The 13,911-nt window shown below is 46.0% G+C and overlaps 1 protein-coding gene across 2 annotated transcripts in view; it reads right to left on the bottom strand.

Moving 5' to 3' along the window:
* Window positions 1-13,911, bottom strand: part of MAN1C1 (mannosidase alpha class 1C member 1) — a 67,099-nt gene that overhangs the window by 12,707 nt on the left and 40,481 nt on the right. For both annotated transcript variants that reach the window (XM_076357100.1, XM_076357101.1), the window contains exons 3-6: window positions 10,558-10,673; window positions 8,266-8,346; window positions 5,954-6,048; window positions 1,437-1,560 (exon numbers count right to left, since the gene is read on the bottom strand). In XM_076357100.1, the coding sequence (XP_076213215.1) occupies window positions 1,437-1,560; window positions 5,954-6,048; window positions 8,266-8,346; window positions 10,558-10,673 (416 nt within the window). The remainder of the gene's footprint in view (window positions 1-1,436; window positions 1,561-5,953; window positions 6,049-8,265; window positions 8,347-10,557; window positions 10,674-13,911) is intronic.

Raw genomic sequence — 13,911 nt, 5'->3', positions numbered from 1 at the left:
TGGCTCAGAATGCCACAGTTTGAACCTGGAATATGGATGCAATTCTAGTTTTTAACAGTGCATCTCCTTCCTCTTATTTTTTCAGTGCTCATCTCTCTTCCCCCCCTTCATTTCCTTCGCGCACATTCTTTCCGTACCTCTGTTCCCTTTACTGGTCTTTTCTTAGCTCCCCTCTTCCTGTGCGCAATTTGTCATTATCACTGTCCTCAGGAATCTTTAGCTTGTCTCCTTTATTTCAAATCACCAGTCTTTCTTTATCTTCCCTACACAGTTTCCTGGGTTTCTAGTTTTCCTTCACCCTCCGCTTTTCTCTCCTGCTCACCCCTCTGCGACATTCCTCTTGCTCACCCCACCCTTACTGCTTTCCATACACTCCATCCTATTCTCCATTTTGCTCTCCTAGCTTCTTCCTTCTCTTTCTTCCTGTCTCTTCTCCAAATTCTCTTCCTGTTTCACAACTGACAGACCTGCACTGGAAATATCCTGGAAAAGTACCATTTTGAGCTTTTTATTGGCAATCCCAGAACCACTGTCTGTTTTCACCCCACTGTGGGACTCTGGACAGGCCCCATTTCCTTTGGGCTCATGGGGGCAGTCTGGATTCTAACCGAAACAATTTGTCTCCCTCAAAGCTGGTTCCTCAGGGACGTGCAGCGAAAGCTAATGACTTGCTGGTATCCAACAGCATATTTATTAAGTTGCTCTCACATGCACTACAAGATCACTTGTGGAAAAAAAAGCTCAAGGTAGTGTGTAATATTAATAGATTTTCAGTTACAAGTTACACAAAAGGAATCCAATATGTCAACTGTCAGGCCTTTCCTACACAAGAAACCTCAGCAGAAATCTTGCTGGCTGGAGCATAACATTTAATGCCTGTTTAGAGTAAAAAGGTCTGCAAGTACAAGGTACTACTATTAGGATATCAGAATTAACAATTATCTTTGCAGTCTGCATCCAACAGATGGTTTAATTTTGGCTGTGCCCTTGTCTGAGTAAGTTTTTGCTACAACTTCACACAACTGAGACATTGGGAAAAACATCCCCATCTCCTCAGTGGCTGCAAGTGATGGAGAGGCAGGTGAAGGGGCTACAGCAAATGTAAATGGCCAAAGAAAACACTGGGTAGCTGCCTTCCAAGGCCTAGTGGTGTGACGGGATCTCCAACAGGAGCTGGCTGTGACCGTTTCAGTGAGCTGGTGCATAGGATGGTCTGAGGCCTGGTGACCTCTCCAGCCTGCAAGGCACAGGCTTCTGAACCCATCTCCCACTCTGTAAGGCTTCTCCTCTGATGAGTTGTACTGGTATTGGGGAGAAGGACCACTTTGCTGCCATGTTGTCTGCTGCAGGCAGACCAAAGCGCTCCTCTGCTCCAGCACTGACCCCAGGAGTATGAAGGGACCAATTCACTAAAGACCAAATTGGAAAGTACTTGCCTTTTCTGCAAACACCGGGTTGCCAGAGAGCTCCGAGAGGTGCAGGAATTCTAAGTGCAAGGTACCAAATTCTGCTAAGATGCTGCTTCCGGCAGATGCCCAACCCCAACTCCAACTCATGCCACTGCAAGGAGAGAAAAGGGAGCCTTCATTGCCAGGAAAACACAGCCAAAGCCTGAGGTCCCCCCACCGCAGATCCTGCCTTTGCTATGTGCATTCAGTGCACACCAGGTCTCAGCAGGGGCCACGTAAAGGACATACATAGATTTTTAGGACTCTCACAGGAGTAGTTCTAGCGGGATGAAGCAATGGTTTTACACAGGATTGTTTAGGATAGGGCAAACACACCGACTGCACGTGCTGGGAAACTGCGGTTTTTGTGGGAGAGTAATCCCTCCCAAACAGATCAGCTTAAAGCAAACTTTGGAAGAACACTGACAACCTGCCCTACACAAGACGCTTTGGGATAAAACATGTCTGAAAGTAGCCTGGGCTGAACTCTCGCATCTTGAATGTCCCAGAAGTCCAAGTCGTCTGCCATTTTATGGAGAATCCTGACTGTCCCTAAGCACCTTGTTTCAACAAGATCTCACACTCTTTACATATACTTGACACTGCCATTCCCAGCGTATGCTTCCTTGCAAGGGGATACAGCAACATCAATGCTAGGGGAAAGATGCCATTGGGCAAACCTGACTGTAATGCAAAAAAAGAAAAAGGGGGAATCCTAACATCTGCACAGGACAAATCTGACTCTGAAAGCACCCACTGGTGCTCATCTCATGTGCCTTGCAAAACTACAGAAGGTGGCAAACACTGTCTGAAGAAGCCAGTTATACAAAGTGCCTCCGCCCCTACTTTTGACCTACTGGGATTCCTTCTCAGTCTCTGTTTGTCTCCCCTCACCCTGCCAAATCCATGCAAAGAGAGAAATCGGCACTGAAGCAAAGCAAGGAGTTGATTCTGGGGATGAGGAGGGCATCACTTCTCTCTTAAATCTCAAAGAAAACTAACCAAAGGTCATGGGAGGGCAGAGGCTCTTCCAAGCACTAACAGCCTCACCACTGGATTTGCTTTTACATTCGACCACTTCCTTCTTGTATCTCCCTGCTACAGACTACAGCTCCACGCCTCTCTGAAATCCACACAGACATGAAAACGTCCTATATCCTTAAGCCTTGGTCCCAACACAGCCTCTGCAGGTGCTGGCCCAGGGAAGCTTGGCTGAGCCATCTCAGAAGTGGCGTGGCTTTGATTTCCACGTCTCTTTGCGAGCGCTGTTTGCGGTTGATACTGATGAGGTAAGAGGTTCCCAGTGATGGGGGGGCGGGGATAACACTAGGTGGCGCCTGAAAGCTTGGCTATTAGAAGAAAAGGGTTTCTGTTGTTTACAGGAGGCTAAAACTAATGATCTGTCGGGGGTGGTGGGGGGGAAGTTTCCCCTTCATGTGATATACGGAAAACCATTTCAGGTCCAGAGCTGTTTGTTTCGCCTCCGGACAAAAAGAGCCATTAGATAAGCAATATGTTCACGCTGTTTCAAATTGCTCAGTCACTGCCAAACGTCAGCCTTCCCTGCAAACTGTCAGGAGGCTGTATCACCAGCTTTTCATCTGAAAACACTCTGTGCAGCTAAAACGGGTACCCCAATAACATTGAGCGTTTATGGCAGAAATCTCCCTGTGCAGGCAGAAAGGCCCTCCAGTCTGACCGGGTTAATGCTGGTATTAATATCGCATTGGACATATCTGCTGAACCTGGCAGCAGCTGGCCCTGGGATGGGTGTGCTAAACAATCCCACGGTGTTCTCATATCTATAAAGAGTCAATTACTTTTTCTTTATTTACTGCACTGAAGGGACATTGTAACAAATACGATCTCACAAACAGAAACTGCCTTCTGAGCTAGTTCAAATGAGAAGTGCTTGGAGGCAGCCAAATGGGGCTGTGTTTGTTATGACAGCGGCTATGTGGGGTCACAGCGGCCGACACAACCCTCCCCCGGGAACTTCTGTCCCAAACGCACAGCCAGGCACTGCCTGCAAGGACCGTGCTGCCGGGAACCCCAGCCCCGGGTTACAAATCACGGTAAAACTCAAGGAGAGGTGGTCTGGAGGAAACAGAGTATGTCTGCAATGTGTCCCTGGGTTAAAGAGCAGCCTGAAATGACCCCCTGCAGGAAAACATTTTTTCAGCATTGCAGACTGGACAAACTGGGTCTTCACAGCTGCCCTGTTTTATAACATTTCAGAAGAAACTACCGTTTAAAGGACCTTGGTCTTCCAGACAGAAGGAAATGCCCTGAGCTCTCTTTATCCCCCAGATAAGTGGGTCTTCCTTAAACACTGTCCAGTGCAAGCACGGACTGAAAATGGCTATATCATCTCCTTCCCTCACGGAGATCCGAAGCAGCAAAACAGTGCCAAGTCAAGAGAGAGACCAGGAGAGGATGATGATGAAAAATCTGGAGGTGCAGAGGGTTTAGGGGAGACGTGAAGGAAAGCAGCGGCCAGGGACCTGGAACAGGAGGCATGGGGAGAGAAATCGCAGTGCAACACACAGACAGAGAGCACAGAGCAGCAGCTTGAGAAGACAATGTACTCTAGGACCTGGCAGACAACGTGGCAGTTGGACCAGCAGGATGGAAAACAAGCCTGTGTGAGATATGATACAGTGCCTGTGTGAAAACAGAAGGCCACAGGGAAGCACATCAGCGGAGAGGGGACACAAGAGGAAAAGGTGGTGTGAGGTGATAGGAAGAGATAAAGCCAGTTGGCTATGGGAAGAGCTGGGGAGGTTGGGTGTGTCTGTCCTTGGGTCCTCAAAAACGTATACACAGAATTCACTTAATGCCAGCTTTTGTTTGTTTCAAATTTCTGAATGTCATTCTTAAGCCACCCCCCCAAGCTACCACCAACAAAAGCCTACACATGCTGCAAGACTCTCTTCCTTTTGAGATGATGAGGTCTCTCTGGAATTAGCACATCCTTGCAAAAGTAGAATTGGAGAGAGAATTCCTTCTTGCAAAACTCTTCTTCCGAACTTCGGTTTGTCCCTGACGTTTGGGTCAGTGTGCTCTCACAGCATCACCTCACGCTCCCCCGCTTCCACTTCCACATGCTCTCTCACACTGAATAACTCCCTTCCCCTTTGGGTTTACAGCCTTTGGCTGTTCATCATGCACCTGTGGTAGTCAGACTACGGATTCAGCTCACTTCATCCTTGCTCCTAAATCAATTGATACTCCGAGTCCTCACAGCAGTTTCATGGCCCTGAAGCCAGAGCTCAAGCCAGTAATATGGGTTCTGGATTGTGGGCTCACTGTTATTTTGATTTTCTTTGCTCTTAGTCAAGGTCATCAGCAAAACATTTTGAGAATGTCTAGGCACACACAGTCTGTTTCAATTGTCTTCACAAAGGGCAGGGGAGGGTTTGGCATTTCTGTGAAAGGTTAGTCTATGCCGACTCTTTATCAGCCACAGAGGAAGCAGAATGTCTCTTCTGTAAAAAGAGACAATTAAAGTCGTGGTAGTAGCTCAAATTTTCACTGGGATCACGTGCAGATAAGACAACTGAAGGCTGACAGTGATATCTGAGCAATGGATCAGCGTGAGCCAAGCATTCGAAAGTCTTGCACTTCACGGAGATGCAAGCCAAACAGGAGATTTGGGCTAGGAGATGAATAATGATTTTCATGGCTGCTGCTCTGAGTTTTGCAAGAGGTGAGGATGAAAGGCTTTTGTTAATCCACATTTCCTGCTATCTCTGTTTCAGCCGGCATGCAGCTTTTACCCTGGGGGATTTGTTTATAGGCATCAAAATGAGCCAATGAGCCCTTATTGGCAGAGAACACTGTCTACTAGCAAGAATCAGAGACTGGGAGTCCAGTCTCCAGGTTTGCCTCTGTTTGCTGAGAGACCTTCAGTGAGCTGTTTAACCCAGCTGCCTCAAAGCTCCCCTCCAGCATGAGAACACCACCTACCTGACATGAAATGTGGTGGCTCTAAGTGAAGGATACATACCTGGCTAAGTGCTGCCGGCAGGGAGAAAACTAGAGGATCTGTGTACTCCCCCCTTTCTAGCAGCAAAACTGTCAGCCAGTACCATCCAGTTCCTTTCCCAATTTTTCCAAACATGGAGCTTGGATAAATTCACATGCATCTAGTTGGGCACACTGCAAAAATACAGAGAGCACCGCATGCTACGTGCAGACTACAAATAACCTTTCAAAGAAAATGAGAGTGAGGAAAATGCTATTGCAGCAGGGAGCCCTGCCAAGAGGTAGAGGAAGAAACTGCAGATAGCCCAAAATTAATAAAACACAGCTGGGTTTAACTTGAGTCACCTGCGATCTCTGCCAAGGCACCTCTTGGTTTTGAGTTGGCAAAACAAATGACCTCGAAGAATCTGCACTAGAGGGGGGCACCTCTGAGGAACTGCTGCTGTTTCTGCTTGAGTCCTGGTCTTTTACAAACATTCAGTAATAAAATGACATGCTTGTAAGGACGTGTGTCTTGCCTGCCCAGATTTATGACGCCACGTGGGATACCAGTGGGGGTGTTAAAAGCTGGCAAAAGTTTCTCTCCAAGTTCCAGAGCTTTACTCTTGAACACCTGTTAAAAGAAGAAGAGAGAAAAAATATTTGATGGACAGCTTGTGAATACTAGTCACACTGGATTCTTTCAAATCCCCTTTTTCAAACACACCATTATAAAAAACTAAAAGTACTGCACTATAAGAATCTACCGTTTCAGGTATGCTGCTGCCCTAGTTCCACTGCACGATAGATCTGAACCAGAAGTCATGCTGAACTTCGGTATCTATTTGAATGTCCTCTAAAAATCTACGCTAAACCAGTCCCAAGTCCCCTGCCAAACCCTCAGCCTGGATGACAGCAGCCAGAGCTGCAGAGCTCAGAACACCCCAAATACCTCAGCCGCAAATTTCAGTGATCTGAACTGATCCAAAGAGTACTCTTTGGGGACAAATTCTTCCCTTTTCCCAGGGTGGCAGAGGACATAAGGAGGTGAAATGACTGAATTAAAATTACAATAAATCTTTCCAGGGTGAAGCACTGTTAGATTTACAACACGGGTTTGTGTAGCTTGTGTCATCTCCTGTTGCAAAAAACATGATTTCCAATGAACAATCTTTTACTTGCAACTCTTTTCCAGGAAGGATTCATGGTTTCATGGCTAAGCTGCTCCTTTTCCATTTTTAATGCCTGAGTTTTGGGCTTTCAAATCAAATTATAGCTGATGGTGGCTTGCAGCACAAAGCCACCATACACAATTATTTTAGGACAAACTGATACAAGCACTAATCTTTGCTCCAGAGATTAGTCCTGATCAAGGGAAGCCTGTAAGTGACTTAGGAGATAAAGCACAAGCCTTTTACCTCTAGCTCCCCCTATACCAGCCCAAGCTGTCATAGTAGTTCTCAGAAAGCAGGAATTTATTGCTCTAAAAATACAGCACTGAGGAAACCTGAGCCCTCCTGTGGGCTTGCAGACCTTTGATACACTCACAAGGAGGTAGGGGTTTGGTTCAGAAGGGAAAGCAAGAGACAGGGACTTGATTTTTGCCTTTCAGCCTGGTGACACTGACTGGGTATATGACAGGCACTGCCCTGGCTGCTGAGCATTGCTGCTGACTGCACTTCAAGAGGTCGCTGCTGGAGTTTTATGGTTTAATGTGGTTTCTTTTTGCTCTGTTGGTCTGAAGTCTGTTGAAGTTGTGACTGAGACAGGCCCTGAGTCGGGGCACCGAGTCTTTGAGAGTTTTCCCTGGAGGGAAATCACAGAGAAGTCATTCCTGGAACTCATTTAAAATGCAACTAAAGTAACAGAGCTGCTCCTGTGACTCCACGGATCAATGGTGCCACTATGCAGTGATGAGCCATCCCATCCTATTATGGTGGACAGCACCCAGCCACGGTCAGTGTATGGCATGAGAGCTAAGCTGTCATTTAAGAGCCAGTCTTCCAGCTCCTTCACTCACAAAACTCCCCCTTGAATCGGAGTTTCTGCTCGCCTAAGACTTCCAGGGCAAAGGAATAATCTCTTCATCTCTCTACAGCCAGCTGTAAAATTCCAGTCCAGTCACATTACAAAACAGATTATGGCATTAAGCTCTGGCCTCTGCCAGGCTGGAGAGAAAGAAGGAAAGTGGAAGTGAGAGCGTCCTGCTTTAGTCAGGACTCCTGGGGGATGGGAGCATCCACATCCACCACGCTACAGGAGGGGCTGTGATGCCTAGCCCACACCTACTGGGCAAGGGGACATCTTGTGGAGCTGTATCACTTTGTCACATGAGTTGGCAGGATACAGGTACCCTGCCCTGGCAGTTTGCCACCCTCCTTCCCTGTACCCCATGGTACTTTATCTTAGAAACTACTGCTACAGAGAGACTGTCCAGGTAGAGTTTGGAGCACCTGCCACTAATCAGTTGCCCTCCTTAGTCCGAGGCAGAATCTGGAATGATGTTTGATGAAATATTGCCTATGTTTAGAATACAAAGGAACAAGTACAAAGACAAAGATCACTGCAAATGGCATTTCACTGGGGAGCAATGTGTCCAACCGAAAACACGTCTTGCTAGAATTGCCCACAGGAGAAAAGATCTTTGCAAATGAGCCATGCACAGTGTGTGCAAGGTAATTATGCGAGACTTAATTAAAAGAACATTAGTGGCATTTCGATATTCATAAAAACGATAGGTTTAGCCTGTTGTTATGGAGGGATTATCTGATGCTCAGAGAAAAGCTGCTGGAGAACCCTTTCAGTTCATTATTGGTGACTGTGTGAGACATGCAGAGCTGCTGAAACAAACCTCTTCTCCAGTTAAGTAGTATGCGGCCAACAGTCCTCCAATATAGCGGATATTCACCTCAAACAAGGATGCTTCTCCGTTCTGAAAATACATAATGATATACTTGACTGCAAAGTCTGCACGCACAAATGGCAGCTAAGGGGAACAGATTGTAGGCAGATACTTAAGTCTCCCAGTCCTCACCCACAGCGTAACACAGCTTTTTGTCTAAGATCTCACAGCACTTTATTTGGTCTACAGTGACAGGTGGAGCCTGAAGGGAAGAGAAACACCCAAACTGCCCATTTATCACCAGCTGACAATATGTAAATCAGTTAGGGCAGATGTATTGTCCATCCATCCAACCCTGTCTTGGGTTGTGCCTTGCAAAAAGCTGTGAGTTAGTTTAGGGCAAAAATTTGCCCCTTGAAATGTTTTATTTAAAGAGAAAATTGTACAGCGACATGGAAAAATTACTTTCTCCATTTTCTTGTGAACAGGGCACTGCATTAGATAGATGTAATGCACCTCCTGCATTAGGTAGATATTTTCTGTCATTCAAAGACTCACCCCAGTCTGCAGGCTCAGAGAGGACCACAGCCCACAGGGTGCCTGTCACGGGCATGCTTATGGAGAGGCAAACTGCACGATGTCCTTGTGCCCCACCACCACAGACAGCAGACACAGACGGATATGGTTCACTGAATTGCTCAAGAACCCACTCACCTGGAACAAGTTTTGCTCTACCTACTCAGCTGATGATCAGCAAATGTCGAAACGATTGCATTCAAAACGTGCCTTTAAAAAATGCATGCTCCTGGCCGTTGAATCTGCATGATAAACGATTCCTACTCTCACGCAAATGCATAAAGCCAAAAACCAGAAAGATCTTCCACCAACACAGCACCTTCAGTGAGCAAAGGGGCACTTGAACCTCTGCACTAGCCCGCCCTTTCCAAATACCTGCAGGTTACAAATCAGGGCAAGTGCCTTCTTGAGATGATGACTGAAATTGCATGAGACAGATCACGGCACCCGGTTTCAAACAGAGTTTGTGGGCCTTGGAATCCCTGCCTCACTTTTCTGGACTATTAGAGCTCCTTGTACAGAGCCAATTTTTAATTAATTTCCCTCCTTCTCTCCCTCTGCTGTGCTTTCTGACTCCACCAATCAATCCATAGCATTCATTCTTGTCTTTGCAGATCAATCTATTCTGCAGGCCAAGATTAAAAGCTTTTATGAAATCCAGATAAATTATCTCCCAGTTGATTTTGTCCCTTGTTTATCGATTCAGTAATGTACTGAGAGCATTCACCAAATTTATCAGATGTGGTCTTCCTTTTATGAATATATGAATGCCAGTCGTGCCCTCCCAAATTATGCTTTTCTATAAAGGCAGCTGCATGCATTGTTCCCAAGGGGAGAACCATTTTTCACAACAGACAACTAGGCTGGCATTAAAAAAATAGTTTGAACTGCACTCTGGTTTTAACATTCTCCGTATGCCACTGATGAGATCCCATCAGCTCTCCCACGAGAAGTACAAGAGCTGGCTTGGAGACCAATAGTCAGAGCTATAGCAAGGGGCCCTGGCCGCAAAGTGAGATAAAGGACAGCATCCTTCATTTGATAGCACTGCAAGGCATGTGTTGCACCCAGAGTCCCAGCAAGTCTAACACTAGCTCTAAGAAGAAGTGGCTAGGAAAGCTTCAGGGGCCACACAGAGAGCGTATCTCTGGCCATTTTTATAGATGATACCCTTCCTTTCTAACCGAGGCTCACTATGTGCTCCCACTTTGCTGCCAAGGTGCCACGCTCCCACTGCGCAAGTCCCAGCAATGACACACCAACAAAGGGCCCAGTCAAGGAGATCAGTGTTTTCAATCTTAATCTATAGCGTATAAAAAGAACAATTGTCTTATCACAGGCAGACATTTAACTGAGATGAAACCGAACTTGTTCTTTGATGAGTAAAACTTCCTTGGAGTATCTAATAATTACAGCTGTTTTTATAACGCAGACCAAAACACAAAGAACATTAAACACTGAATCTCATTTTTAGGCAGACACTGTGAGTCTGATCTGGTGGCCCCTGGCTGGAACCCTGTGCCATGTATAGGCAGAAGATGAGGTGAATCATCACCAAAGTAGTCCCTTTGGCCTTAAAAAAACAAATCAGAGTTGGGTGGTTTCTTCCCCCACAGACTTCATAGGTCCCCTCCCCAGATGATTCTTAGAGAAGACTGTGATCAGAACTGGCCAAACACACAGCGTTTCTGTGACACAGAGAGGCATTCCCAGTGACTGACTCACCACATTCAAGTCAAAGCTCTTCTCCACCCACTTCTTTGCTTCTTGGAATTCCTCCTCGAGTTCCATGATGTACAGAGTATCTAAGGCATCTACTACCGTAGCTCCTCGAAGGCCTCCTGCATTGCAAACAGAACAGCGTGATGAAGCCCCATTCACGCAGTCGTCTTTAGCTCAAAATGAATCCGCAGGAGCTGGGACAGGCAGCAGCTCCCAGTCCCAACACTGGGGATGTCAGGATGGGATCCAGACTGGCCATGGTCTAGGTTGAGATCTTCTAACAGGACTAGTGAGCTCTGCTACTCAAAATGGGTTGCTTTGGAGAGGCCCACTTTTCAAAGGCCTGACACTTCTGAAAAAATACCTGCAAGGAACAACTCAAGGTCCACACTTTAAGCCACCAGTCATGACTGCAAGCCTTGGCCTTGTTTTCCAGTTCTTGTCTTGGCCAAAGTGGTTAGGCAACTCCACCCCTAATCTTTGTTCAGCTGTAAAGCTAAATTCAGCCTCTCTCTAACTCAGTTACAAGCATAACCCTCTTCTAAGTGAGGGAAGAGAATTTTATTTTTATTGTGCAAGAGCATCCAAGACCGGACTTTGATCGTTCTGTCCATGGTGCAGTGTTTGTTATCTGGGGCACAAAGTACTTTTGCACCGTGCCATGACCCAGGGTTTCCCACTATCAGCATATATACAAAACACAGCCTCATGTGGCAGCAGAGAGACCAAAAACTAATCTCAATGAATCTTGAACAGAGAGTGGGTGACTTTAGGGACAGCTCCCTTCCTTTGGCTAACAGAACAGTCCCTGTGAGCATGCTCACCATTCTCCAGCAGACGGCAATGGGACACATGCAGATGAAGCAAATGCCAACCAAGTACTTGGACCAACCATGTCATTCATGTAAAAAAAAAAAGCATGCTAAGTGTTGTCTTACGCAAATGGACTATGGGAGAACTTCCAGTGAGACAGAATGACGTGGCATGCCATGCCAAGAAAACTACACAGGGTGCGTAGGCAGACAATCTTGTAGCAGTTGAGATCAAGTGAGACTAGAGATGTTAACAACCCTGGGTTTGGAACATCTCAGTGCTAGAGTTTTATTTCTGTTAGGGTTCCCTAAAATTATTCCTAGCATGGGAAAGCAGAGGGTATGAAGCACATTGTGACTCAAAACCCTTTGTGCTTTAATTACAAAGGCCATCACTTTCCCGGGTAACGCAGCAAACACAAATCCTCACGTGGAGGATTCCAGTTTGGAATCATCATCAGTCATCTCTCTGTGGATGTAACACACCAGGGACACAGGCGTGAAGCTGCCTCTGTATTGCCGTCAGCAAGCTGCATGTGCAGGCCCGCACGCACACACTCCTCAGTTGCAGCCACGTTCCTACCCACCCCCTGACAGTCAGACCTCTTGGAGTCTCTGGCAGCAAATGGCAGCAAAGACGCTTGGATGAGGTTCACGTTTCATTTCTGCAGGAGAAACTGCTTGTATCGGCTCTGTCCCTATCATCTGCCTTTCCAGTGTAACCACAAAGACTCACATACACTGCTTATGCCCAGGGGTTTTCCCGAGACATATTTCTATTTGGCTCAGGTCAGTTCCTTCTTCTCGCTAACAGACTTTAAAATACTACCCCAAATTCCCCCAGTTTTCCCAGCCTTTCATCGCATGCTCAGATTGGCTTGACGCTTTTGTAATACCTTCAGTGTTACTTCAATTCTAGTTCTGCTTAAGAGAGGAAAACCCAGCTGGATGCACCGTCGAGGAACTACTGCAGAGGGGAGAGGAAGGCAAAGGTGAGTCATGTGTCATGAACCTGAAGACTTTGGTCTTTTCTTATTAGGGGAAAAAAGCGACCGTGTCTGATGTACATCATACCCTTTCCCCAGAGAAGTGCTCAGATCCACCAATTTCATGCAGGGCTCATTTATGCTTTCAGCATTCCTGAAGGCATCCTGCCTTATTTTGTTGATGTTACAAGATTGCAGTTTTGACACTTTTCAGCCAGTCAGCACATCATTGCTCTAATAAAAACTCAACCAGGACTTTACTGCTCAACTACAGATTGCTGGCTTTCGGATGCTGTCTGCATCAAAAACAGCGGCTGTGGAAAAGGGATGAAGGCAGTAGAGACAACCTCTAGAAATCCATTTATTCCTGCAGGCTTGCGAAATGATCATCTAACTGGAGCTATCTCTGAGAGTGCAATAGATGGAGTCAAACAGCCACTAGATCAACTGGTGGATTCTAAAAAACAACGAGCTGATGTTTGTATGGCATGTTTTCCAAAAGCAGTGACCATGAAAAACAACATCATCGCAGTCAGAGTTGCTTTTATCAACCTTAATGATTCCTCAATATTAATGATTATGTGATTTTTATACACTTCCCTATTAGCAAGGAGAGACAGACCAGCTCAGAGCTACACGGACGCAGGCAAAACATTTTAAAAAGAGAAGGAAGGGCAATGCTGCCTGAGGCACAGCCCATTACTGTGATATTCTGAGAGCAACACTAACAGGCTTGATTTAATTTAATGATATAATCCACAAAGCCTTTCATAATCTGCAGAGAGACAATGAGAAAAGTTGGATTTGCTCAAACTAAACAGAGACAAAGAGACAATAAAGTTACAAATTTCTGGGATGATTAATTGAAGTGAAAAATATTGCTTGAATTTACAGAGCCTTTTATGTTTTTAGCAAGTAAGGCCTTTAAATACCTGAAATGCATCGGGGATTAGGAACATGCTCGGATCTTCGCTAAAGCACAGCTTGGAGTTGCTTAGCTTTCCTCCCCTGTATTTGACAAAGTGGAGGGCAAACCTTGCTTCCCCGCTGGTTTGTCTTTGTGTCGTTTTAAACATTTGTTTTAAATATTCCCCTAAACACTCTGTATCTGAAGAACCACAGGCTGTGTGTTTTGTGCAAAGGTCTTGTTGACGTTTTCCTTCTTCTGCACCAGCTTTGAAGCAATTGCAAAATGCATGGCTGACTTTTTTTCCTGCAGCTAACAGAGTCTATCGCAATACCAAGAGCTACCATGTCAGCTTCAGCCATCTCATGAGAATGATAAAAAAGAACCTCCTTCCTCTTCACAACCATGCAGAGAGCAAACCCAGGCATCAGGATTTCACTGCTGTGTCTCTGTCACGTGCCAGGACAATGAGGACATCTAAGAAGGACCCTGACACCCCTTTGCACACTGGCACGTTACTTCTTCGCTACAGGAGCATCTTCATTCCTTCCTGCTCAGACTTTGCTTCATCAGACCATGACAGAGCTCGTGATACAATGTCCAATGGCTCCAATTATACTCAGCTGTCAAAAGACGGTGCTATACATACCCT

Source organism: Aptenodytes patagonicus, chromosome 21 (genome assembly GCF_965638725.1).
Source record: "Aptenodytes patagonicus chromosome 21, bAptPat1.pri.cur, whole genome shotgun sequence".
In the NCBI taxonomy this organism is placed as follows: Eukaryota; Metazoa; Chordata; class Aves; order Sphenisciformes; family Spheniscidae; genus Aptenodytes; species Aptenodytes patagonicus.
The sequence above is the reverse complement of the archived record's forward strand: the minus strand, read 5'-3'. Positions and strand labels throughout refer to the sequence as shown.